Genomic DNA, 25,315 nt, shown 5'->3' on the forward strand with positions numbered 1-25,315 from the left:
ATTAAACTTAGTTGAGCCTATGACCTGAGTCGCAGGTTTGATAGGTTAATCCACAAAATTCAGGTCAATCAAATATTTTATTTTCTGAATATGTTTTTTTTTAATATGTCTGGTTGAATTTTTTTTTTAAACATTTGATTTATTTTGAATTGTTTTCATACTTTATTTTTTATATGTGATTAATTTGTTCAATTTTGATTTCTATATTCAGTTGCAGGTGTAGCAGGTTGAACCGAGCCTTTTTAGTATGTCACCATATCAATATTGTTTTTTAAGTCATTTTTTAGATTTTTGTTTTGTAACTTTAATTTGTTCTGTTTAAGTCATAATATTATTATGTGGTCTGGTTTATCGGGTGTAATATCACTTCTAAAAAAATCCTCAAAATCTTGACATTTTGTTTTGTCTTTTTAAAAAGGGTCCGGCCGGCCTCAATACGCGGAACAATGGACTAGTCCTCACGTAAGGATTGTTTTGAATGTGTATACAAAGTTATTTATTTGATTTTATTTGTTTCACACTACAAGTATTATACTTAAGTGTATTTTGGAGTCAGTTTTTCCAATTTGAAATTAAGCTCATCTCTTCAGTTATGTTAATGACACGATGTTCATATCAAAACTAAAATATTTAGGAGAATTTGCACTTCTTAATTATATCTTCACTTGAACTTTAAATCTTGATGGCTAAAGAGAAAGACACCAGCAACCCCACCTGTTTCCTTTCATGCAGCAGATGATAGGAGCTCAACAAGAAAATGCATAAGTTCATTCAGCCCAAACAATTGGAGATCAAGGAGTGTGCAAGTCTTTCAAAGTTCATAAAAGAAATGCAGCTTTGAAATGTATATTTGCAAATTTCTGGGGAGCTAGCACACTAGAATAGGATCACAATCTTCCCACTAAATGGAAAACATATACTCTCATATCATGTTCATGTTTTTTTTTTTTTTTTTCCATGTATGATTGCTAGCTAAGCTGAGAGTCTTGGAAATTATTGGTACAATCAAGAAAATAGAAGAAGAGTATAGGTGTATTCAATCCAAGAGGATATTCACTCTCTTATTAGTGACATCCAACAGAAGCTGCTGCCTTGATGAGCAAACCGAAGAGCAGAAATGGGGTGGAGAAGAGCGGGCTGTGATCGCTATCCAGTGCATATACCTCAGATGGTGGCCACCTTCTTATCATTGCTTCTTGTTGGTGAGGTTTGACAACATGATCGTGCGTGGTCTTAATGTATACTCGCATCACCTTGTCGATACCATCGTTTTCCTCCTTAAATCTTGCAGACCTTAATGCTAGGATTGGTCCTGGTCGCGAAAGCATGGCAGCCAAGGTTGAATCCTGAACAAACCCACTTGTCATCGCCAGGTATACATGGTTAAATATGAAAGATAAGGGAGCTTCCTTTTATATGGTGCCTTCAAAACTTGAAAGAAAAACTATATCGCTGTTAAAAAAATAGGGAGAAAATGTATTGAAGCAGGAAATATTGAATGATTGCTCCAAACATAATCAAGTTTGGTACTGAAATACGAGTACCTCTTGAGGGCTCAGTTGGTACATGATTTTGCGTTGAAATTCTTTCTTGACAATGGCACTGGTTGGAGGTTGGTCAGGTCCCAATCCAAATCCTAGCTCATACACGTCCCCAAACGAGGATAGATCGGGTACTCCCTGCAATTTGACATAAGGAACATGGCCATGACTTTAAAGGCATAAGATAATTAGCTCATAAATTAATGAATCATTTTCCTCATAGCTAGGAGGTAGACTGAACGAGTGTCAAAGTTGCCATTATATTAAAACAATCTGGTTGTTCAACTGTCTTCCCTAGCTCCAAAAATCTCCAAGGCATTGAAGAAAGTTCTCATTGTATGATGATGGAAAAAGGCAAAGTAGTTTTACAGCGTCCTTGTCGGCTAAACCCCCCCATGCTCCTTGCCTCCCCGGGAAGGAAAATAAGATAAAGAAAAAGAAAAAGGAGAGAAGGGCTTTTCAGAATGGACATCTTTTAGCATGGCGCATGGCCACAAATGATACTTTTAAGAGATTTTTAAAAGCACAAACGTGATATGTCCTGTGATTTTCGATCCATGTGCTTGCTTTCCATATGTATGCAAACTAGGCTAAATGACTAGGGAAAACTCCCTCCACTTGTGACTTCCTGTTAGAGAGGCTAGTTTGCCATTGCATCATCGAACTTATGTTAAGTAATTCAAGCTAATTAGGTAGCTTGTAACGTTCGGTGGGTGTGCTGATGCAGCATGACGAGGGGTGCCACATTGACTCCTCTATCCCACCTTAATTATCAAAATATTTTTATAGATTTTCTACTCTCTCATGGGAGTATAATAAGACAGCTAGTGCTAATTTGTTTTCATTTGGAGGATCCGGCAATTATGGATAATATTGAGATTTGACACGGTGAAATCGAGTGGATAACACCCCGATACTTTGTGAATACAGTTGGATAGCATATATGTGGGCTGTGGGACTGACGGACAATAACCTGATGCCATTATCATATCACACACACCAACATTTATGAATTCTTCAGAGGTATATGAAAGAAACTCGAAAAGAAAAGTGAGAGATGGATGGATGAAATAATTTTACATCTTGTATATCTTGATCTGTCCAGAATCCCAGCTTGAGCATGGTGGCAGCCAAGTACACGGCTAACCGGATCTTCTTTGCAAACATGTGAGTTGCCTGTGTTACACTTAGCCCTCCGGCACTATGACCTACCAGTATCACCTGTAAACATTAAGAGCAATCATATATTAGGAAATCGGTCATATATATATATATATATGCGCAGCACGTTAATGGACCCAGAAGACCAGGATATGTTGAAGGACCTTCTCATTATCAGGCAAGGAAGACATGAAGTCCAATAGAGGTTTGTTATAATCATCGAAGGAATGAACAGAATCGGCGTCGGCCGGATCGATGCCAGCTCCTTTGAGATCAATACAGGAGACCCTATAGCCTGAATTCTCCATGAGACACCGGATTTTGTACCAGCACCAACTCCCTCCACTTATTCCATGCACCAGGACAAAGTGTGTAGGTTGCTGCGGCTTTGCTGATAAGGGGCCATTTTCTCCCATCCTAGTTACTTCCTCTCCCATGGCCGTCCCTCAATATTTTTGTCAAATTCTCCTAACACTCAAATCACTGCCTTAGTAGACTTTTGTGAGAGTACATACTTCTCTGCTCTTATAGTGCCAGTAGTCATAGAAGGTAATGATTTATTGCTTTTACCTAATCATTATTGGAAGCCTAAAAAATAATTTTTATATATGGTAAGCTCTGTCCCTACTTTATCAATACGCAGTGATTAATATCTTGCTCGCCTGCATAAATTCTTAGCGTAATCAATGGTTCAAAATCTTCTAAGGAGACCCCACATGACAGGGGTGTCATCATGAGCACTTGCTCCCCATCCTAGGATGATCTATGGCTCTAGATTTTTTAAAGTGGCCCCACGCAGCGAGGAACATTGCCAGCACTATTGTTAATGCGCATATATACCGATATTCGAGCATGCCGGTGACTCCACTAGCCTTTGTGTCCATCGGATGGACCATAAACACACACATGCGAGGCATTGGAAATGGAGATTTGTCATTCAACAGGGCAGCAGGGATTTTTGTATTTCTTTCGTCTGGTCGATTAAAATAGATTGTGAAAGTGCATGTGCTGGGTGTCTGACAATTTCTTTGCTCATCTGAAGATATTTTTTATATTTTTTCTTTACTCATATATTGCCGGCCGGCATTGTTCTTGTAATTGACTATTCAGAAACGAGTTAAAATTTTCTAGGTCCTCTCATCTCCCCACGTTTGGAAAACGGTAGATGAAAGAGGAAAACATATATAAGAAAAACATTTAGAGAGTGAAATACCAAAAAATGGACTAAGAAGAGTAGAGACTAAAAAATAATAATGATAAATTATGCAAAAAAATAAAAATAAATTAGAGGATGGATCTAAATTAATTAAATAAAAATTCATAACCAATAAACTTAATTAAATAATCATAATCAAAAAGGAAACTTAATTAAATAAAAATTCATAATCAAGAAGGAAACAATATAATTTGCCTAATATTCACTACTAGAAATTCGCTTACTACTAACGGACTTATCGACAGAAAGCTTCTGTCGGTAATTTGCGATCACCATTATCAATAGTATTTTGTTCGTTTGTCATTCCATTGGTATATACCGACTGATGTAGTCCGCCAATATATACCGACGGAATGACTGATACAATATTCAAAATTTAAAAAAAAAAAAACGGTTCACTAAGTGAAAGTTTTTTAGGGTGATTTTACTGACATAATCACTAAGGGATTCAAAACAGCATATTTGTATGGTGACGTGACTAATTCATCGTTCAAATTATCGATAGAATCACCGAGAGATTCAAACCAGAATATTCGTATAGTGACATGCTCTGTTTACTATCAGAATGGTTGACAGACTCACCCATAAAATACTTTTGTCGGTGAAGCCATCGATAAAAGTTAATAGATGGCCACTTTCCTAACTCTCCCTCTATTTCTCCTTCTTTTTTCCCATCCCAACCCTCTCATACTGCAACCATACCCCCCAAAAAAATCTCCATTTTCTTAGCACAACAAGTCATATTTCTTGAAGTTTTGTGGTCATAGCATTTGTATTCTGATTTACCGATGGATTTTATCAGTTTTTATAAGTAATTCTATATTTTTAAATTTTAACATTTAAATGTCAATTTTTTTAGTATTTGTATATGTTTTATTGTTATTTCTCAAATGAACTTGTAGTATATGAATGAACTTGTAGTATATGAATGTATAATTTTATACTTATTATGGCTTATTTTAGATTTTATAAAATTATATTTTTTTGTAAATTGTTAAAACTTTATTGAATTATAAAATTACAAGTGTTGTTTTGAAATAATTAATAGCTTATTTAACAGGTTCGTTTTAATTTTTAACAATGGTATTGCGGAGTTGTAATTTTTATAAATTTATATGTATTAATTTGTATGGACGTTGATAATTAATGATAATAAATATTTAATACTTATGAGAAAGTTGTAATTAGTTTGTTGAATAATCTCAAGGTAAACCAATATTTTTGCAAATTTATTTACCTAACATATATATGTTGTCATCATAATTTTATAGAGGTTCGATAGAAGTCATGGATGATCGTTCATGGATGTATTGAGATTCACCCTAAGGATTGCAGATGATGGATTATTGTAACAGGGTTTAGGGTTTTATTAATTTTGTAACATCTATTCCCATAAATTTTACTAGAGGCGGTATTATGTGTTCATATAGGAAGTGTCAAAATAAAAAGTATATGCATCCAGATATTATAATGACGCATCTTCTACACAAAGGGTTTATTGAGAATTACCAGTATTGGTATGAACATGAAGAAGTATTTGTTTGTAATAAGAGAATGGGAGAAAGGGTAGTTGGGTCAACTTCTAGTACTAGCAATGTGTATAAAACAGTAAATGACAACATTAATCCTTATAGGAATATGATTATGGATGCAATGATAATGAATCAAGGTAATGTCAATCAATGTCCAATCATAGAAGAAGAACCTAATTCAGATGCAACTAGGTTTTTTAATTTGTTGAAAGATTCTGACAAATCATTAGGGGATGGTTGCACGAACCACAGTAAACTATCAGTCATAGCACATGTGTTCACCATCAAGTCAGATCACATGTGGAGTGAGGTCGGGTATGACAAGATTATCGAATGGGTGAGAAGCATTTTACCTGAAGGGAACATAACTTTTATACTACAAAGTCCATGATGAAACCTCTCAATTTAGGATACCAAAAAATTGACATGTGCCCTGAATTTTACATGTTATACTACCTTGAAAATATCAAGCCGACTGAGTGCATGACATGTAAGCATTCTCGTTATAAACCTATAACTGGTAGAGAAAAGACTTTAATGGCATCTAAAAAATTTAGCTACTTCTCAGTCACACATAGAATGCAGAGGTTATTCATATCACCAAAGACTATTGAGCATATGATATGGCACCAATCATATGATGTGGTTGATGGAGTGATGATGCTTCCTTCTAATGGCGAAGCGTGGAAATACTTTAACAGTGTGCATTCTCACTTTTCAACTAAATCAAGGAACATGCATCTTCTTGGCCAGTCATATTTATGGTTTATAAACTTGCCACCGGGAATGTGTATGAGGTCGGAGTTTATTTTTTTATCTACTGTCATACTCGGTCCAAGCAACCCAGGCTGGAATATAGATGTTTGTCTTCGATTGTTGATTAATGAGTTGGCACAGTTATGGTTCCCTGAAACTTTGATTTATGATATATCATGGAAATAAAATTTTATTATGAAGATGACTTTGATGTGGACTATCCATGATTTTTCAGCTTATGGAATGCTTTCTAGTTGGAGTACGCATGAGAAGCTAGCATGTCCATACTGTATGGAAAACAACAAGGCATTCGCGCTAACAAAAGAAGGTAAAGCTTCTATTTTTAACTGTCACCGTCGTTTCTTGCCACCGAATCACAGGTATAGAATGAAAAAAAAAACAATTTCTTTGTTGGCAGAGTAAAAAAGGATGTTGCATCCCCATGTATTTCTGGTGAAGAATTACATGATGTTGTATCAGAGTACGGTGATATAGTGTTTGGTCTTCAATCAGGTAAGTAGAAGGTTTCTGGTTTTGGTTTGACCCATAATTGGGTAAAACGAAGTATCTTTTGAAAGCTTCTTTATTGGAATTCCAATCTGTTCCGTCATAACCTTGACATCATACATATTGAAAAGAATGTGTTTAAGAACATTTTCAATACCGTCATGGATATGAAGGGGAAGACAAATGACAACATCAATGTTAGATTGTATATAACTTTGTTCTGTAACAGTAAAAATGTAGAGTTGGTTTGTGATAAGTCACGAGTCACAAAAGCAAGAACAAGCTTCATGTTAGAGAAAAACACACAACTATTAGTCTATAAATGGCTTAAGAGTCTGTGTTTTCCCGATGGACATACCTCAAACATATCAAGAGTGATTAATACGGAGTAATGCAAATTGTATGGAATGAAGAGTCATGACTGCCACGTGTTTATTCAAACACTCATCCTATTAGCTTTTCATGATTTGTTGCCAAAGAAGATATGGGATGCACTCACAAAAATCAGTCATTTCTTTAAAGTTTCAGCAAGTTGAATGTTGATCATATTGAAAGGTTTGAAATGAATATCATCGAAACTCTATGCAAACTTGAGAGGATATTCTCTCAATTATTTTTTGACTTAATAGAGCATCTCCCCATACATTTACCATTTGAGGTAAAAGTTGGAGGACCAGTCTAGTGTAGATGGATGTACACATTCAAATGGTTAGATATTACAATTGCAATGTAATTCATATATAAAAGTATTTTCTTTGTTTTACTTAATTGAAAATATTTGATTAATTCAATGCAGGTACTTATTCAATCTCAAGAAAAAGATTAAGAACAAGACGCATGTTAAGGCTTCAATATGTGAGGCCTATATTATCAAGGAGATCTTAACATTTATCTCGTACTATTTCAAACCTCATCTAAGAATGAGAATCAATCACGTTCCACAGCATGATGATGGCAGTGAAGTACCTTCTAGTGGTAACTTGTCAATATTTTCTAATCCTGAATGATCCACAACTAAAAATGTTGTAAGAGAAAGATATTTATCGAACATAGAGTTCAAACAAGCACATAATTATATTATATTTAACTGTGATGAGCTGAGACATTTATTTAGTAAGTATATATATGTCCAATACTAATTAAACTTTATTAATAATATATTATTTATATATTTTAATATCATACACTCATTATTACTTGCAGGCAACATCAATAATATTTGTTGTCCAATAAATCACAGATGACCAAATCCTAGATCTTTCAATTATAAGATGAACAATTTACCATATGGTTTAGAACACATGTAAGTACTATCACAAACTCATTCTCACTTGCAAAATTACTGTATCATGTCATTACAAGATTCTGGTTTACTGTTCATTGATTTACATTACATACAAGGTTTATCAAACAGGAAGGAGTGTTGTTAAATCATTGTCTTCACTCAGCCTGGGCCTTAAAAGAAAAGTTAAGGAAGAAAGACATACAACTGTGGTGTTTGTGTTAAGGAATTGACTAGTAGTGAGTTAGAAGTTGACTACTATAGTAGATTAGAAAAGGTCGTCGAACTGCAATATCATAGCAAACAGAATAGAGTGTTTTTATTCAAATACGATTGGTATGACACGAATGATAGAGAAATCAAAGTTTATCCATACTATGGTATGGTTGAAATCAACTCAAAAGCTAAACTCTGCAATGTAAACGATGTCTTTGTTTTTGCAAAGTAATGTTAACAAGTTTATTACACATACACCCCTTCCTTTAGAAAGGATCCATTAAGAGTTGATTAGTTATTCGTTTTAAAAATGAAACTCAGGGATCATGTTGAGCTTGTTCAGGATGAGAATATAGATATAAGTGTGCGAGATGAAGTCTTTCAAGTTAATGAATTGGTTGAACTAGGTCGAGTTGCTCCTTTGATTGACTTGGAACAAAATTCAAATTTTCATGTTTTCAATGATAGTCTTGTTGATGTTGACGCATAGAAGTTGAATGTTGTTTTGAGCTCTAACGGACAAGCAAATGTTGATGAAGATAATGATATCCATATTGAAGATTGTGATAAAGGTGATGGCTATTCAATTGACGACGAAGAAGAAGAAAATTCTGACTCACTATCAGAATGAAGCCTTGTGTAAAACATTTTTTTTCATGTAAAATATATTATGGATGATATATTTTGTAACATGAAATATTTATTTTATAAGTTTATGTATTGTTTAAGCACTATTGTTATTATTTTGTGTGATGGACAGTTTATCATTTAAGTGTTTGCAGGAAGGTAAATAGGCAATACAAACATGATATTTCTTGCACACTACACTATCACCAATAACCATATTGACAAATTCCAATCCATTAGCATTTCATAATAACACCCCTAAAAATGCCACAACCATTACCGATGACTTTACGAACGGATTCCAATCCATTGACATTTCACAATAACGTCCCTGGAAATGCCATAACCATCACTGATGCATTTACGGACGGATACTAGTCTATCGGTATTGTGTCTGTGGGTCAAAATTACCAACACAATCACCGACAGACTATGCTAAGACCAAAGTATAGACATTGAATGCATCTTTTGCCGCGTCAATTTGCCGACAAAATTATCGTTGGCCTGTAAAAAATATGGGGTAATTAAACATGATGGTGTAAAATTCAAAATTTACTAATGGATTTTCAAAACATTACCGATGAAATAATTTAAAATAATATTTTTTTTAGTACCATCGGTGAATCCGTTGGTAAAACTTCGCTATAAATCCTAACGACCACCTCTTCGGTTCATTTTTTCATCTGCTCCGTTATTCCCCTTTCATGTTTGGTTGTTTTCCTCTCATTTCGTTCAATACTTTTGTTTGTTTTGCTTGTAATCTCTACTTGAATCTTCATCAAATTAAAAGGTATGTATTTTCTCTATTTTATTTTACTTTAAGGATTTTTTTTATTTGTTTTAGCTATTTTTATTTTTGTTAGGTTTTTTGTTTTGGTGTATTTTTATAATGTAGATAATGTTTTGAAATATACACATTATTAAGGTAAGCATATTTCATTTCTAAAGTCTATATTTTTTTTAATTTATTGAATATATTTTATTGTTGTTTTGCCATAATAATTGAATAATTTGTTGAATTGTAATTGTTAATGTTGAATTTACCTTAGAATTAGTAATTGAATATGTTGGAGTAATTGGTAATTTTACTCTATTATTGCATGTTTTGTGTTTAATTATTTTCATTAATTTTAATTGTTAGTCTAGACTTGTATTTGAATTTATTGAATATATTTTATTGTTTGTATTTCTATAATAATTGAAAAATTTATTGAATTGTAATTGTTGATGTTGACTTTACCTTAGAATTAGTAATTGAATGTGTTGAAATAATTAGTAATTTTACTCTATTATTACATAATTTATGTTTAATTATTTTCATTAATTTTAATTGTTAGTCTAGAGGTTTTTTTTTAATATATTTTATTGTTTGTATTTTTATAATAATTGAATAATTTGTTGAATTGCAATTGTTAATGTTAAATTTACCTTGAAATTAGTATATATGTTATTTGTATAGATGTTATGTTATATACAATATTAGTATAGATGAGGTCAATTGGTTGTGGCTATTGTCAGTATTTGCAGGTTTGAAAAGTTCGGGTAGTCTCTAGTATAGAGAAAGTGTTGTCAAATTTTTTTTAACATTTGAATTTAATTATAATTATTCATATAAAATTATATAGATGTGTAGAACAAAATCCACATCTCATCGCTCATGTATGCTTGCAGCTAATTCTTCTACCAATGAGAATGACATAGCCTTAAGTGCCTGTCAAGAAGAGGCACCTATGACTTCACCCGATGTTGCCTCTTCCAACGCGGTTTCATATCATAGAAGTGGCGTGCCTTTGCAAAAAAGTCAATTCACCTACAAGTACAAGGCACTGTGGAAGGATGATCTTTCAATATAAGTTTGTTAAGGTTTTATTTTTTTTAATTATAACATAATTTATGAACAAGTAATCAATATTTTATTAATTTAATTTATTTTTAGGTTCACAGAAATTGAGGTCATCCAAGTAATGTCATCAACGTTGAGATCATCAATGGAGATTCTATTATTTTAATGGAGTCAGGTATCCAGATATCTTGAATGGATACCTCAAATCGATGTATGGTTTGACAAATTTGAGGTTGGTGTTAAGTTCTAATTTTCGGCTTATTTCTAATAAATTATTAATATAATTGTCAATAAATTATTATTTTTATTTAAAATTCATTATTTATACACAGGACAAATTCGACTGGGATAGTGTACATGACACTATTATGAGGAGGGTATGGGAAAATCACACGGTAACGAGGTAACATCGAACATCATACAATAATGTTTTAGCAAAAAATTTATGTTTCAAAATATAATTTCTCGCTATGAAAGTAGGTTGCATGATTTTTGCTATGAAGCACAAAAAAGCAAAAAAAACTCATAAGAGATAATGGTCTCCAAGGCTGGAACGACGTGATGGTTTGGAGGGATTTTAAACCAATATACATCTCGACAAATATATAGCCACACTATCTTGAGCATGTGATGTCTGAGCAACTCATACGGTGCTTATAGTCCGGTGCTGACAACCAGAATCGGCCAATTCATGGCTTGGTGAGAATGCACACTGGGGCTCTATTCTATTTGCTGCAAATACAAAACAGATGGTAAGATTAATTTAAATAAAATATATCATTAAATTAATTTATTGTTTATTAATTTTTCTCATTATAGGCTACGTCTTTTGTGCATGAGCTGAGCCTAATTGATTTGTTTGATGAGATGCACGTGCGGAGTTAAGACCGTCAAAAGGGGACGCAACATTTCGTTAACAACTATACTCAACACTTTGTGATATGTTTGTTCAACTATTTTATTTTGTAAGTCATTATTTTTATTAAATTGAATATGATAATTACTTTTTTCATTTTTAGGAGACCTATAATAGCCTGTTGAGGGACAGATATGGGAACGATCCTTCAATCCATCTGGATTTTGATCCTGATTTATAGATGGAGGTTGGATCGTCCAATGGACCCGATAAAAATCAGGTGTAGGGGCTCTCTAACACTACAGTAGAGAACTTATGGGCGACCTATAGTGTCTCAATATTTTGGAGCTCCCAATCAGTATCGAGTAGCCAATCTGAGTTTGTGACCTTGCAGCAACATACAACTCAGCTCAATAAAAAATACGACTCCCTATCGGCAGGGTATACATAACTCTTGATGAATTATGAACAGTTTCGCCAAATGATCATGAACATGTTATCACAGAGTAGTGATACATGTGCGCCTCCTTTTTTTTGGTCGTATAACAACTAGTCTCCTCCTCCTCCAGCTCCACCATTATGTTAATTTGTAATGAATATTATTTAAATTTAATAGTTAATTTAATATTTTTCTTGAAAAATATTCAATTTGTATTTAATATTATTTAACTTTTTTTATGTTTAATAAAAATTTTATTTGCATAATTGGTTTTTTTTATTAATTTATATAATTTTATATTATGTAACCTAAATAATTTTTTAAAAACATATTTAAAAATAATCACGGAGGGTTTTATTGACGAATTGTATTTGTGGGCAGTTGATAGAGAGCAAAAAATGTAAATCTTACCGATGAATTTCCAGACGGAGTGCATCCGTCAGCATTTCACAGTAGCTGGGTGCAAATTTCACCATCATTGATGACTTGACCGATGGATATCATCTGTCGGTATTTCACACAATCATCGATAGAATACATCCGTCTTATATTTTAAGTAGAAAAAAAATTTTTGGCCCATAATTTTTGTCTGTAAAATCATTGGCAATTATTTTTTTTACCAACTGATTTAGCGATGAAATGAGGTAGTACTGATAAAAGAAAAGCTAATGGAAGGTTTTCGTCGAGGATGTCGTTGGTAAAAAAAATTAACAACAAACTCTGAATTATAGACCAACAGAATAGTTTTGTCGGTAAAACTATGAAATCATGTAGAGATTTTCCATATTAGTTTTTTAGAGAATCCAAAACAATATAAATAAATGAGAGCTCTTTTTCTTTCTTTCCTTTTATTCCTTCCAAAGGTTTGACTACCCAAAGACTAAAAGAAAACAAACACTCCAATTTTTTTCAAAAACAAATTATCCCACATAAAAAAACAAAAAAAAAGGGAAACATGGAGGGGGGAACCTTGGACTCTACAAAAAGGAGAGAAACAAGAGTCACCACTGCCCACTTTCCTTTTTAGTCCCAACCATCTCTGACAACCATGACCAAACCTTACAACTCTAGCAGTAAAGCAGTGATCACGCCATCACACAATACCCTTCAACTCTTCTCTCTTCTCTCTTTTCTCTTCTTCTTTGTATCCAACCTTTCCACGTCACAATCGCTATCATTATGCCTAACTCAATATAGATCAAACCCAACAATATCTCTGAAACTAACAACTTTAACTCGATAGAGTAAAAAGGCAAGTAGTGCTCTTTTTAGCTTAATCTATCTCCTTAAATGGATGGATTAATATATTCAATAATTTATCATAGCAAAGGTAGAAGATGAAAACAAGGAGCTTATGATGAAGTGGCTCATGTTTAGCCATAAAAGAACGATTCATTTTAAAATTGAAGAACATTGAAATGGTTGTCAAACTCCTTTATATTGTTCGTAGATTAAAAAACTCTATTAACTATCACAAAGAGCTACTCCATATCCTACCAATCTTTTTATTATTATTATTATTATGAATATTCATATTTATATATATATCAATTTGGTGTTTCTTTATAAAGGGATGAAACAAACATAAAGTACAATTTAAAAGCTTAATTTTCCTTGAAAAACTATATCAAACCAAGTCATGAAAGATGAAAGAAGAACTATTTTGAAGAATAACTACTATAAAGATATAAATTGATAGGAAGTGATATAACTAAGCTTACTAGTGTACATTAACAAAACCTTCATACTAGGTCATCTGACGAAGGACCCTCCAATAAAAAGAATGTTTTAAAAGTGCACACCCCATAATACATCCTCTTAGCTCTTAATGCTCAAATCTTAAAAGTTACTCATCTTCTTATAATGTTATTGACCTATCAATAAATGATATTTAACCCTTCTCTAAAACTTATTGTAGAAAAAGTTTTAAATAAAAAGCCTAAAGAAGAGTATGAATTTCAAAAGCTCATGGCAATTAAAGAATGACTAAGAGTAATTAAAGGCATAAATCTATATGATTCCATGAAGGCTTTTATAATGTGCTTAATGCCAGATATACTCATCCCATGTATATTTAAGGTAGTGAAATTTTTATTTGAACATCTAAAATGAACCCCATTGTTAATTTTACAAGTCATTATTGCCCAAACCTCAATTTCTTAATCTTCCTTAAAATGTGGATAATTATGCAATGAATATCTAATATATGTAAAACTAATAGTCACAAAAGAAATTGTGTTACTTGCATTGGTCAAATGATTGATGAGTGAAGGTAAAGACATTGGGTAAATGCTCTTGGATCCAAACAAGAGTTATTCTTACTGCATACATACCTGTCTGCACTCACCTAAAAAACAAAAACTAGGATATTGTTTGTATGATAAAGTATCTAGTTTATAGGGAAAGGTGAACGTCCTTTTCTTTTAATTATTTTCTTTCAGTTTAGATATATAATTACCTTAATTTTATGGTACTACATTGTGTTCATTCTTCCGGTATGCTTGAACATGAAAGACAAAAACCTTATTAAATAATCGATCCGCAACAAACTATCAGCGGTCAGCTTATCCATTGAATTATGTTATTTTTTCAAAAATAATAATGATAATAATTAAAACAACTTTATCCATTGAATTATGCTAATAATAACTATCAAGATAATTATGATTTTCGTAGTAAATTTTTTTTTTATTCTTGTTTATTTGAACATCTAAACCTCATTGTTAATTTTACAAATCATTATTCCCCATACCTTAGTTTCTTAATCTTTCTTAAATTATGGATAATTATGTAATGAATATCTAATATATGTAACATTAACAATCACAAAAGAAAATGTGTTACTTGCATTGGTCAAATGATTGATGAGCGAAGAAGAAGGATCTTGGGTAAATGCTCTTGGATTCAAACAAGAGTTATTCTTACTACTTACATACTTGTCCACACTCACCTAAAAAACTAAAACCAAGATATTGTTTGTATGATAAAGTATCTAGTTTATAGGAAAATATCATTTTCTTTTTTTTTTTTCTTTCAGTTTAGATATACAATTACTTTACTTTTATGATACTATATTGTGTTTATTTTTCTAGTATGCTTGAACATGAAAGATAGAAGCCTTATTAAATAATCGGCCCCCAACAAACTATTAGGGGTCTTCATAATTTTTCTTCTGGAGTTTGTGATGTTAATCATAACAACACAACCTCAAAAAAATATACAGTACAACTTATATATTAAAAATAAGTAAATTTTAGTTCTTTCAACAACTTTATCCATTGAATTATGCTATTTTTCCAAAAAATAAGATAATAATTAAAACTTTAATAGTGTCTAAAAGCTTGTTTTTACACCAGTTGTTTTCAAAATACACTCAACATGCAAATACTTTTGGTAGTACCCTATATATACTATAACTATAACCAACAACATTTGTACTACTAAAACACTTAATCTTTTTACTATAACCAACAAAAAATTCATGATTTTGGTAGTACCCTATATATATTATAACCAATATTAGATATAAACATCATATTATCTCTCTCTCTCTCTCTCTCTCTCTCTCTAATTAAAAAAATTGAAAGATCAATCTACTTTCTCTTAAATTGATTTTTTTTTAAATAACCAATTTCTCACATGATTTTATAGATCAACATGATTGTCTCTTCTAGGTTGTGAAAGATCATACATGTTTCTTCCTCAAATAAGCAATAAATAAGTTTTTTGTTTTCAAATTACGGTGTTGAAATCTTTGATAATGCATTGTGATGTTATTAAAAATTATCTATTCATTTGTTTATTGGTTGTTTAGTGTTTGTCAATCTTTAGAAAACCTAAATTTATGAATGTGCAATATCAATCCTAAAGATTGTGAGACCTTAAAAAACTCAATTATTCTTCTTTAATAAAAAATAATCAACATCAAATTCATGATTTTGGTAGTGAAATTTTTTTTATTCTTGTTTATTTGAATATCTAAACCCTATTATTAATTTTACAAGTCACTATTCCCCAAACCTCAATTTCTTAATCTTCCTTGACATGTGGATAATTATGCAATGAATATCTAATATATGTAAAACTAACAGTCGCAAAAGAAATTGTATTACTTGCATTGGTCAAATGATTGGTGAGTGAAGAGAAAGACCTTGGGTAAATGCTCTCGGATCTAAATAAGAGTTATTCTTACTGCATACATACCTGTCCACACTTACCTAAAAAACTAAAACTAGAATATTGTTTGTATGATAAAGTATCTAGTTTATAGGAAAAATATCCTTTTCTTTTAATTTTTTTCTTTCAGTTTAAATATACAATTACCTTAATTTTATGGTACTACATAGTGTTCATTCTTCTAGTATGCTTGAACATGAAAGATAAAAGCCTTATTAAATAATTGATCCCTAATATACTATCAAGGGTCACATACAGGAAGGTGTTAGCAATAGAAACATGAATATAATAATTTTATTATGAACTCCGAAACAGTATCTAATTAGTCTCAAAACTCAAAATTAAACTAAATTAAAACAAACTTTATGGATTTTGATCCTTTTTTTTTTCTTTATATGATTAAAGGCTCAAACAACCTTCTTCAAACTCTCATCTCCAAGACTAACTTATTGATACTAAGATCGATATTTTTTTTGTTAGCATATAATTAGCTAAAATATTTTTCATCTTCTTCCATTTTCTATGACTTTCTCTTATCTCTCAACTTCCAAACACTAAAATGTCAGGAAAATAAAGGTTTATGACTGAAACATACACACTTAAAACTACAAAAATAAAATAATATAAAAAAACTTTTAAGGGAACAAAATATATATTTCCACACCCTATAATAATACAAAATGCATTTATGGATGTATAATGCAATTCCCTAGGTGAGCAAGAGATGGATGTGTAGTAAACATCAACCTCAATTAATTTCTTTTTTAGCTAGTTTGCATGTGCACTAGTGTGGGTTTCTTTTTTAATTTTTGTTATTAAATTTGTGACAATTAAAATAAATATTTATAAGAATTACAATGATTTAAATTGAGAAAGAAAATATATTTTTTTGATCAGAACTCTTATTCCTTATTCATGTATTTATTTTATTATTTTGACAAAACATTTTTTTTAATAAGAGTATAATTTTTTAAAAATATTCTTATTGTCTAAAAAGCAACTTTCAATAACAATAATAATAAGTTTGCTTGCATAAGACACCACTTTTCTAAGCTTAAAAGATAAGATATAGGCTGAATTAAGTAATGTGTCTTTTCTTCAACAACTTACTAATAAAACACCATATCTGAATATATTCTTGATTACAAACTACTAGCCTAGAAGGGACTCTTATTCATTAGCACTGATAAGAACTAAAGATCATTAGCACCTTCTTTATCATGTTAAAGCAAGTCTTACTACTAATAGTCTAGCTTGTAGTCCATCAACTTCTTTTTAACCTTTTTATAGAACATGCTTGCAGGAACCTTATAGATGTCATGCCTCTATAGTTTTAACTTGATTGTATGAAAAATATAAGAAAAATTAATTTGAGAAAACTATATAAGAAATTTATATAAGTAAAAATAGATATTTTATTCTCATTGAATATTCATAAGTAATATTTTAAAAATATAATCTACACATTAGGGTTATATATAATTATTAATAAAATAATTGTTAGTATTATCATAAAAAGCTTCAATCTTATTTGAAAATTATAGCATAACCAGATCTTTAAAGATCAATTTAATATATTTATTTAAAGGGAATTTCAATATAAAATATAAAGAATTAAATAAAAAAATAAAGAGTTAAAAGGCTAAAATAATCAAAGTTAAGCCATATGTTTGGTCATTTAAAAAAGCCAAGATCTTCTTGATCTAGAAGGCCAATTCGATGCGCCTAACCTATTAAAAAATTCCTAGGTGCTTAGGACTAGAAGGCTATGCCAGTGCTTCTAGTTTTTTTAGGAAAAAACCTTAAGTAGAAGATTTTTTTTATTTAAAAAAAAGATAGAATATATGACCTATTATATATCTATCTAGGTAAATAACGTGTCATCTACCATAACAAATTCTAACCTAAAAACTCAAGGTCTAGGCACCCAAATTTCAACCTATTTTTATGTAAGAACACCCAAAAAAATCTTAAAAACCAAAATAATTGAATTTACAGCTCTAAAACACCCTCTAATTAGTTCAAAAATCACTATTAAACCAAGGGATTCTGATATATGTTTTTCAACAAGATTAAAGGCCCAAACAACCTTTCTTGAGACCTCTCTCCATGAAGAACCAATTGATATTAAGATTAATTTTTTTGTAGCTAGAAAATATTTCTCTCATCTCTTCCTTTCTTGATAATTACTCTCTCCTTTTTTAACATCAAAGAATTGAAAAATAAAAAAAATAAAGTTCTATGATTGAAACGTAAACACCTAGAACTAAGGGATCAAAATGTATATTTTTGTATCTCATTGTAAATACAAAGTGCAATCATGATACTTCTATCTCTTTCCATCTTTATAATAAATAGGATAGAGTGACCAATACAATTGGACCACTTTTTTAGTTCCTCTCATGATTATATTATAATGTTTATTAACACCTTTCATGCAGTACATTATATTTTTTTATATGCTATCATGGAACAAGTTTCTTATTTTCCCATTACCAATAGCTATAAAAAGCAAAGAATTAACCAAAAAAATGTTTCTTTACCTATGCTCCGTGGTTGAATTTTAGTGTCTAGTTGATATATCTATTGGTATATGAAAGTTGTATCTTCATAATTTTTCTTCTAGAGTTTGTAATGTTATTTATAACAACACAACCTCTAAAAATTATACAAGCACAACATATACATATACATATATATATATATATATTAAAAATAAATAAATTTTAGTTTTTTCAACAACTTTGCCCACTGAATTATTCTATTTTTTCAAAAAAATAATAATAATTAAAACTGTACTAATGTCTAAAAACTTGTTTTTGTACCGGTTGTTTTCAAAATACACTCAACATGCAAATACTTTTGTGGACTATTTGGCGCTTGCACACGAGGAATATGGGATTTAATTTTTATTTTTACCTTAATCATTCAGTCATGATTAGGAAATAATAAGCTAGAAAAGCCTACTAATGGGTCTAACTTCAACAGTGATGCGTGGTCTCATCGGAGGACTAGAGTAGGCTAGGGTTTAGAGGACCATGTACGGGAAAGCTAAAAGAAAGCCTAGCAGTAGTGGTTAAAAATTTAAAATAGCTGCTGAAATCTAAATTCTCATCGGAAGGCGAGCCATCGAATAATGTCAAAACACTTTGTTTTTTTTTCTTCATTCTGCTCAGAACAGTGATTGATTATATTATTTCATGCTGCATGTTAGATCTGTTATATCAGTTTCTATTTTTTTCTAATGTAAACAAAATGTTAGTGTTTTTTTAATATAAAAATTATATTATATTATTATTAATTTTATTGTATCTAGTTAATTTGATAAATTTAAAAATCATCTTAATAACTGATAAAAAATATAATTTAAATTAAAAAATAGAATAATATTTTTTAAAATATTAAAATAATAAAATATTAGATCATCTTAAATTAATATTTTAAATCTTTTAATTAGATAGTAAGACTCTGATAACCCTAAAGAAAAAAATATTTTTGTTTATTAAATTCAGTTTTTAATAACATAATGTTGAATTATGTATTTGAAAATAAAATCAAACTTAAAAAATAAATCGAGTCAACTTGAGTTAATGTATCAAATATGAGTTATGAAACTAAGATAATTTCATAGAAAAAAATCAAAATAAGTTATAAAATTCAATTTCAAATCATCTTAATATTGAAGGACAAAATTAAAAAAATAATAATAAAGATACAAAAAAGGATGCAAATCAACCTGAGTCAATCAATCAAACCCTGACCCGGGTCATGAAACCAGAATAACTTCATAAAATACAAACCAAGAGCTCAAATTAAGCAATGTAACCCACGATCTAGGTCATAAAATCATAATAATACCATAGAAAACAAATAAAAAAATTATAAAACTCAATTCAACCTAATTTTGAATGGTTAAGTTGAAAACAAAATCAAATACAAAAAAAAATACATGTTAATGTGCCACTGATACATATAATTAGAAAAAACCAATTTATTCCATTCAAAATTAGGAACAGATTGTAGGTAAGCTGTAGTTTTCTCAACCGGGTCGGGTTATTTCCTTTTTGAATTTGTCATCTGCTATTTAATAATAGAAAATGTCAACCACCACCACCCATTAATCAAATATCATCTGGATGCCACTAATGATAATGAAAATGGCAAATATTGGATAAAAGCAACAGATTCTGAATTGGTCAAGACTCACGGCATTATTAATAGCAATAATTCGGTCTTGTAGGCACTCTGCATGGTTTTTGCCCATATAAACTTTTCTCACTGTGCTATGAACACGACATCAATGTTTTATCTAATGAAGAAAATTAAAGATATATTTTAGAGAGATTCTGTCCGGGCCGGTGATGTTTCTTCTGACTAAGAAAAAACAAAACGAAAGAGGACAGAGGAAATTAATTCCTCTTAGTCCAATCAATAAAACCGTATGACGAACAGGAAAAAAGTAGGAGCCTGTCAAAATCGAAATCAAAGGATGTCGTAGAGCTATAAAAGAATTAAAAAACACAAAAAACAAAGCTGAAGCTTGCTTGGGAGGATGGATCACATGAAAAACTGGAAACAAATAGACTTTGAAATTGCAGAAGGAAAAATTCTATGTTTTTATTCTATTGTTCGAGAACCCTGAGCAACACTCAATCAATAGTAGTAGGTAGACTCACGTTCTTTTTTATATACAATAGGCTGCAAACCATCCTTGCATAAGAAAGCGTAGGGCAGAATTCTCTTTTCATTTATTTGAAAATCTTTTTGTAATAAATTAGGATTTAAAGTTGTCTCTATACAGTATTCCAAGGATGATTTGCTTGATCTTGATCCAATGTTTTTGTACTGTATAGTTGTTATTTTCTCATTTTGGCTAGAATCTATTATTGTTGAAACACCTTTATCACCCAACATCTCTCACTAATATAAGCAATAGTGATTTGCGACTCTTTTGCCTTATTAATTACTGTAGGAATCTTGAGTTACCTTATTACTCCATTGCTTCACACAATAGCTGGCATGATTGGAGTGTACTGTGTTAACGCCTTCCTGCAAACTATATCGGGTATGGAGGTAGAGTTTGGTTTGAAAATAAACAATAGCATTTTTTTACATTGGTTTAGTGAGAAGTTCAACAACTTCATTATTAGTGGAAACATGCTTGGTGACAAGCTATCTAATAACAACTCGTTCCTGCACAAAATGGTAGTCCCATTCAATACATTTACTAAGAGCATGAAAAACTGATTGATTGTCATACATAGAGCATTAAGATAATCACATTAGAGTATTGGTGGAGATTGTACTAAAATGTGAAGGTCTTCGAGGATGAAAGTCATTAATGTCACCTCTGATATGGTATTTGGTCGTAAAGCGATACTCAACTTACTATCCTAATCTTTAAATTTATTGATGAAATTTTTTATTAGTATTTACATTACCATTAATTAAACAACAAAACAAAAACTATATTTAAAATAAGTAATATTAAATTGATTAAACTAAGCACAACATACTTGTTTAAGTCCATATAGAGTTTGTTGAAGTTTGCATACATGCTTTGGATGATGCATATCAACCATTCCATGTTGTTGTTTTATAAATATATAAATACCATTCATGATGACACCATACATAAATGCATATTTAATGTCAAGTTGATGGATAAATCATTATTGAACAAGTACAATTGTGATGATCATCTATATGATTCCTGGTTTTACAAGATGAGAAAAAAATCATGTTTAATTAATACCATCAATTTAGTGATAACATCTCCAATAGAACAGATGATTAACAAAATTCAAATTCATATTATTGCTTTAATAGGCTTATATATAGTTGTTTTTGCTCTCTTAGCCCAGTCTACAATGAAGTGGTAATATTTTGAGTAGTGGATGATGTTTCCATGTGATTGGAAATACAAACAATAGAAGGAAACAAACTTGTATCTATATAACAAGTTAAAAAAGTATTAATAAATAAAGAAGTTGATGTAGGTATAATTTACGTGGGCAAAGAACTCATGCATTATGGGGTAGATATTAGTAAAGGATTTTGTTTAGTGGAATTAATATTAGGCAGCCATTAATAAAATATACTTATAACATGTGGTGATAAAGTTATAGTATTGGAATTTTTAGTGTTGTATAGAACAACAAGTTCATAAAAAAATACTTGTCATGAGGTGAAAAAACATTTTGCTTGTAAAGTTAAAGCAATTATATCCTTTATATTTGTCATTAAAATCTACAAAGAATTGTTTTGGGATTAAATTGTCATGTGCCCCAAGTATAAAGGAAGAATTTAGAATCAAAAGCACGAAGCGAAGAAAAAATAAGGTGAACATCATGCAATGTAAAAGAGATTAAAAATTATAAGTTGATAAAGGTTAGTGATTAATAAGATCGATGACATTAGTAAATGTTTCTACCATAAGAAATAAAGGAATATTGCTATGGAATAACTTAGTCATACCTAGTTTTCTTATCATTTTACGAAATCTTTTAATCAAACTTATTTGTTCAAAATATATGGATAAGATACTTGATGCATGATACCTATGAAGAGGAAATGAAATGAGAGTTTTGAATTGATGAACTCTTCGTTTTTATATAAGTGAAACACTTTGATTTGTTTATAGAATTATATGTAAACATTCTATTTAAATTCTAAATTTACACTCACAAAACTAGATTTATATTATAAAAAAATTATTAATGTATACTTCAAGAAATCATATACCAAGCATAAAACATATTTAGATTTCCAATTAACAAAACATGAGTAAGTCCTCATAAATTACAATGAATTTTTTCAAATGTATTAGTACTTGAATGTTTGGATTAAGGAAAAAATGTAATCAACTAAGATTTCTTAACTGATAACTATTGCATGGTGTTTATGCTTCATAATTCTTATGACATCAATCAGGCCTTTATTTGTTAGATATTATAAATCTGAAAACTAAGGATCTATTAAGTGTTGGTGCCAAACTTTTGCTACATTAGATTTAAAATAACATGAAAAATATAGTTATGGAAAATTATAAAGAATATAGAAGCTATTTTTGCACTTTCCTTTGATCATTTGTAGTCTTACTTCTCATTCCTTAACACAAATTTTAACATTACAAAATTCATAATTAATTGATAACTGAGTAGTTAGTTTGCTTACTGACAATAAATTCTTTGTTAAATCAAGCACAAGTAGGACATGATAAAAAGGTAAGACAACATTTGGTTGATTAATGTAAAAAAGGACTCCCTTCACGGCAATATCCATTTATCCATAAGTACAAAGTCCAATGAAAGAACGACCTTTCAATCTAAATTTGTTTTACTTTTATAGTAATATGTTTAAAAAAATTTTAAAAAAATAATTTTATTTAACGAATATAATTTTAGATTTACAAACATCAAGGTTGTAAGAACAATAGCATCAACCTTTAAATTGTTGATAAAAATGTTGTTGTTTTAATGGAGCTAGATTTCTAAACATCCTGAATGGAAATTGTAGATCGATACATAATTTTCAAGGTTCAGGATTTTAACGTTAATTTTGACCCTTTATTAAAATTATTTAAATTTTCCTTTCATAAATTTTTTACTTCAAGTGAAAATTTGAATGAAAAAGAGTTGATAATAATGTTGTGATAAGGGTTTAAGAGAATTACGTTGCAATTAGATAAGATTAAATTCAGGATTTTTTTATTCCAAATATTAAATTTTCTTTTTCATTTACTAATAGGTAATTAATTTCTACAATATAGGCTCCGTGATTTTTAGTACGAGGTATAAAAAAACAAAAAAAATATGGAAAAGAAAGATAACTTTTAATATGAAATGACCTGACAGTTTGGAAGGATTTTATATTTTCATACTTTTCAGAGACTATATGGAAGGAATACATTCAACACATGGTATCTAGGCATTGCAAGTGATTGTTATAGTCTGACGTGGAAAATCAGAATCAGCGTGTTTATAATTTCGTTACCACGCATACTGACAGCTCCATTTCATTCATCTTGCATGCAAAGTGGATGATAAAATTTATTGTATTTGAACTTACAAATATTTAAATTTGTAACAAATATTTTATTTTTATATTAATTTATTTTATTTTTCTACTTTTGTTTACATATTTTTTAAAATATTACCAAACTAAACAACTTTGTTGGTATATTTTCGAGAGAATTAAAAAACATTACTACAAATGTCACTACTATTATTAACTCGCTGATGAAATTAAAATGATATTTTATTAGTGAAACGTTATATTTACTGATGAATATACCTACAAAAAAATAAAAGCATGGATGACATCACAATTGGTTTTCCTGGTAATATGTTAAATTTACTAGTAGAGATATCAACAGAATAAAACAGATAAAGTTTTTTGTATGCTTCATCTTTTTATAAATCCATTGATGTATTCATTACCGATATGAAATTGATTGATCAGATAAAAGAAAAAAAATCTAAAAATAAATATTTTTTTATTTTTAAAATAGAATTCATCTATATAAAACATAAAAAAATTATGTATTTCTGCTTGTATGAGAAATATCATCTAAAAATATTTTTTTAATTTTAAAAATAGTATTCATATATATATATAACATTAAAAAAAAGGATGAATAAGAATAATATCTCAAAAAAATAAATAGGTAATAAATAATTTAATAAAAGCCTTTACTTGAAAAAAAGCTAAAAAAATAAAATAAAAAAATCATCCAATCTGACGTATTTTGGAGGTGTGGTGTTAAAAGGATGTACCGGCAGATTATCGGTTCAGACAAAATAACTGAAGATGAGATGAGATGGATTTTTAAAATAATGAAGGACAGAACAGTACAGTCCTCCAGCAAGGCGAACTTGAGCAGGGGCATTTACGCCATTATCTTTTTTTGTCGGACACGTGTAATAAATTTAATGATGGATCGAAAAGAAGATAAAATACCGCAGTTGTTTTGTCCAATCACTCCAATCTTAAGTCTTATCTTCACACGATGAGTAAAGTGATATTTTACCGATCACTTGACTCTTTATCTTCACGTGATGGGCAAAGTGATTTTTATTTTTTTATTTTTTTTAGCACTCACAAAATAATAGTAAGCTAGAAAAGGGCTATATTAGGTTATTAGCATACTATGGGCTATGTT

General features: G+C 30.2%; 1 protein-coding gene across 1 annotated transcript; it reads right to left on the bottom strand.

Annotated features, from left to right (window-relative positions):
• Positions 1-746: 746 nt before the first annotated feature.
• Positions 747-3,290, bottom strand: MES17 (methyl esterase 17). Its single transcript, XM_011001343.1, has 4 exons — positions 2,867-3,290; positions 2,622-2,762; positions 1,545-1,679; positions 747-1,346 (listed from the first exon to the last, which is right to left on the bottom strand). Exons 1-4 carry the CDS (start codon positions 3,137-3,139, stop codon positions 1,065-1,067), a joined length of 831 nt encoding a protein of 276 aa, XP_010999645.1. The 5' UTR covers positions 3,140-3,290; the 3' UTR covers positions 747-1,064.
• Positions 3,291-25,315: the final 22,025 nt, after the last annotated feature.

The sequence above is a fragment of the Populus euphratica genome, unplaced genomic scaffold (genome assembly GCF_000495115.2).
Source record: "Populus euphratica unplaced genomic scaffold, PopEup_1.0 scaffold160.1, whole genome shotgun sequence".
In the NCBI taxonomy this organism is placed as follows: domain Eukaryota; kingdom Viridiplantae; phylum Streptophyta; class Magnoliopsida; order Malpighiales; family Salicaceae; genus Populus; species Populus euphratica.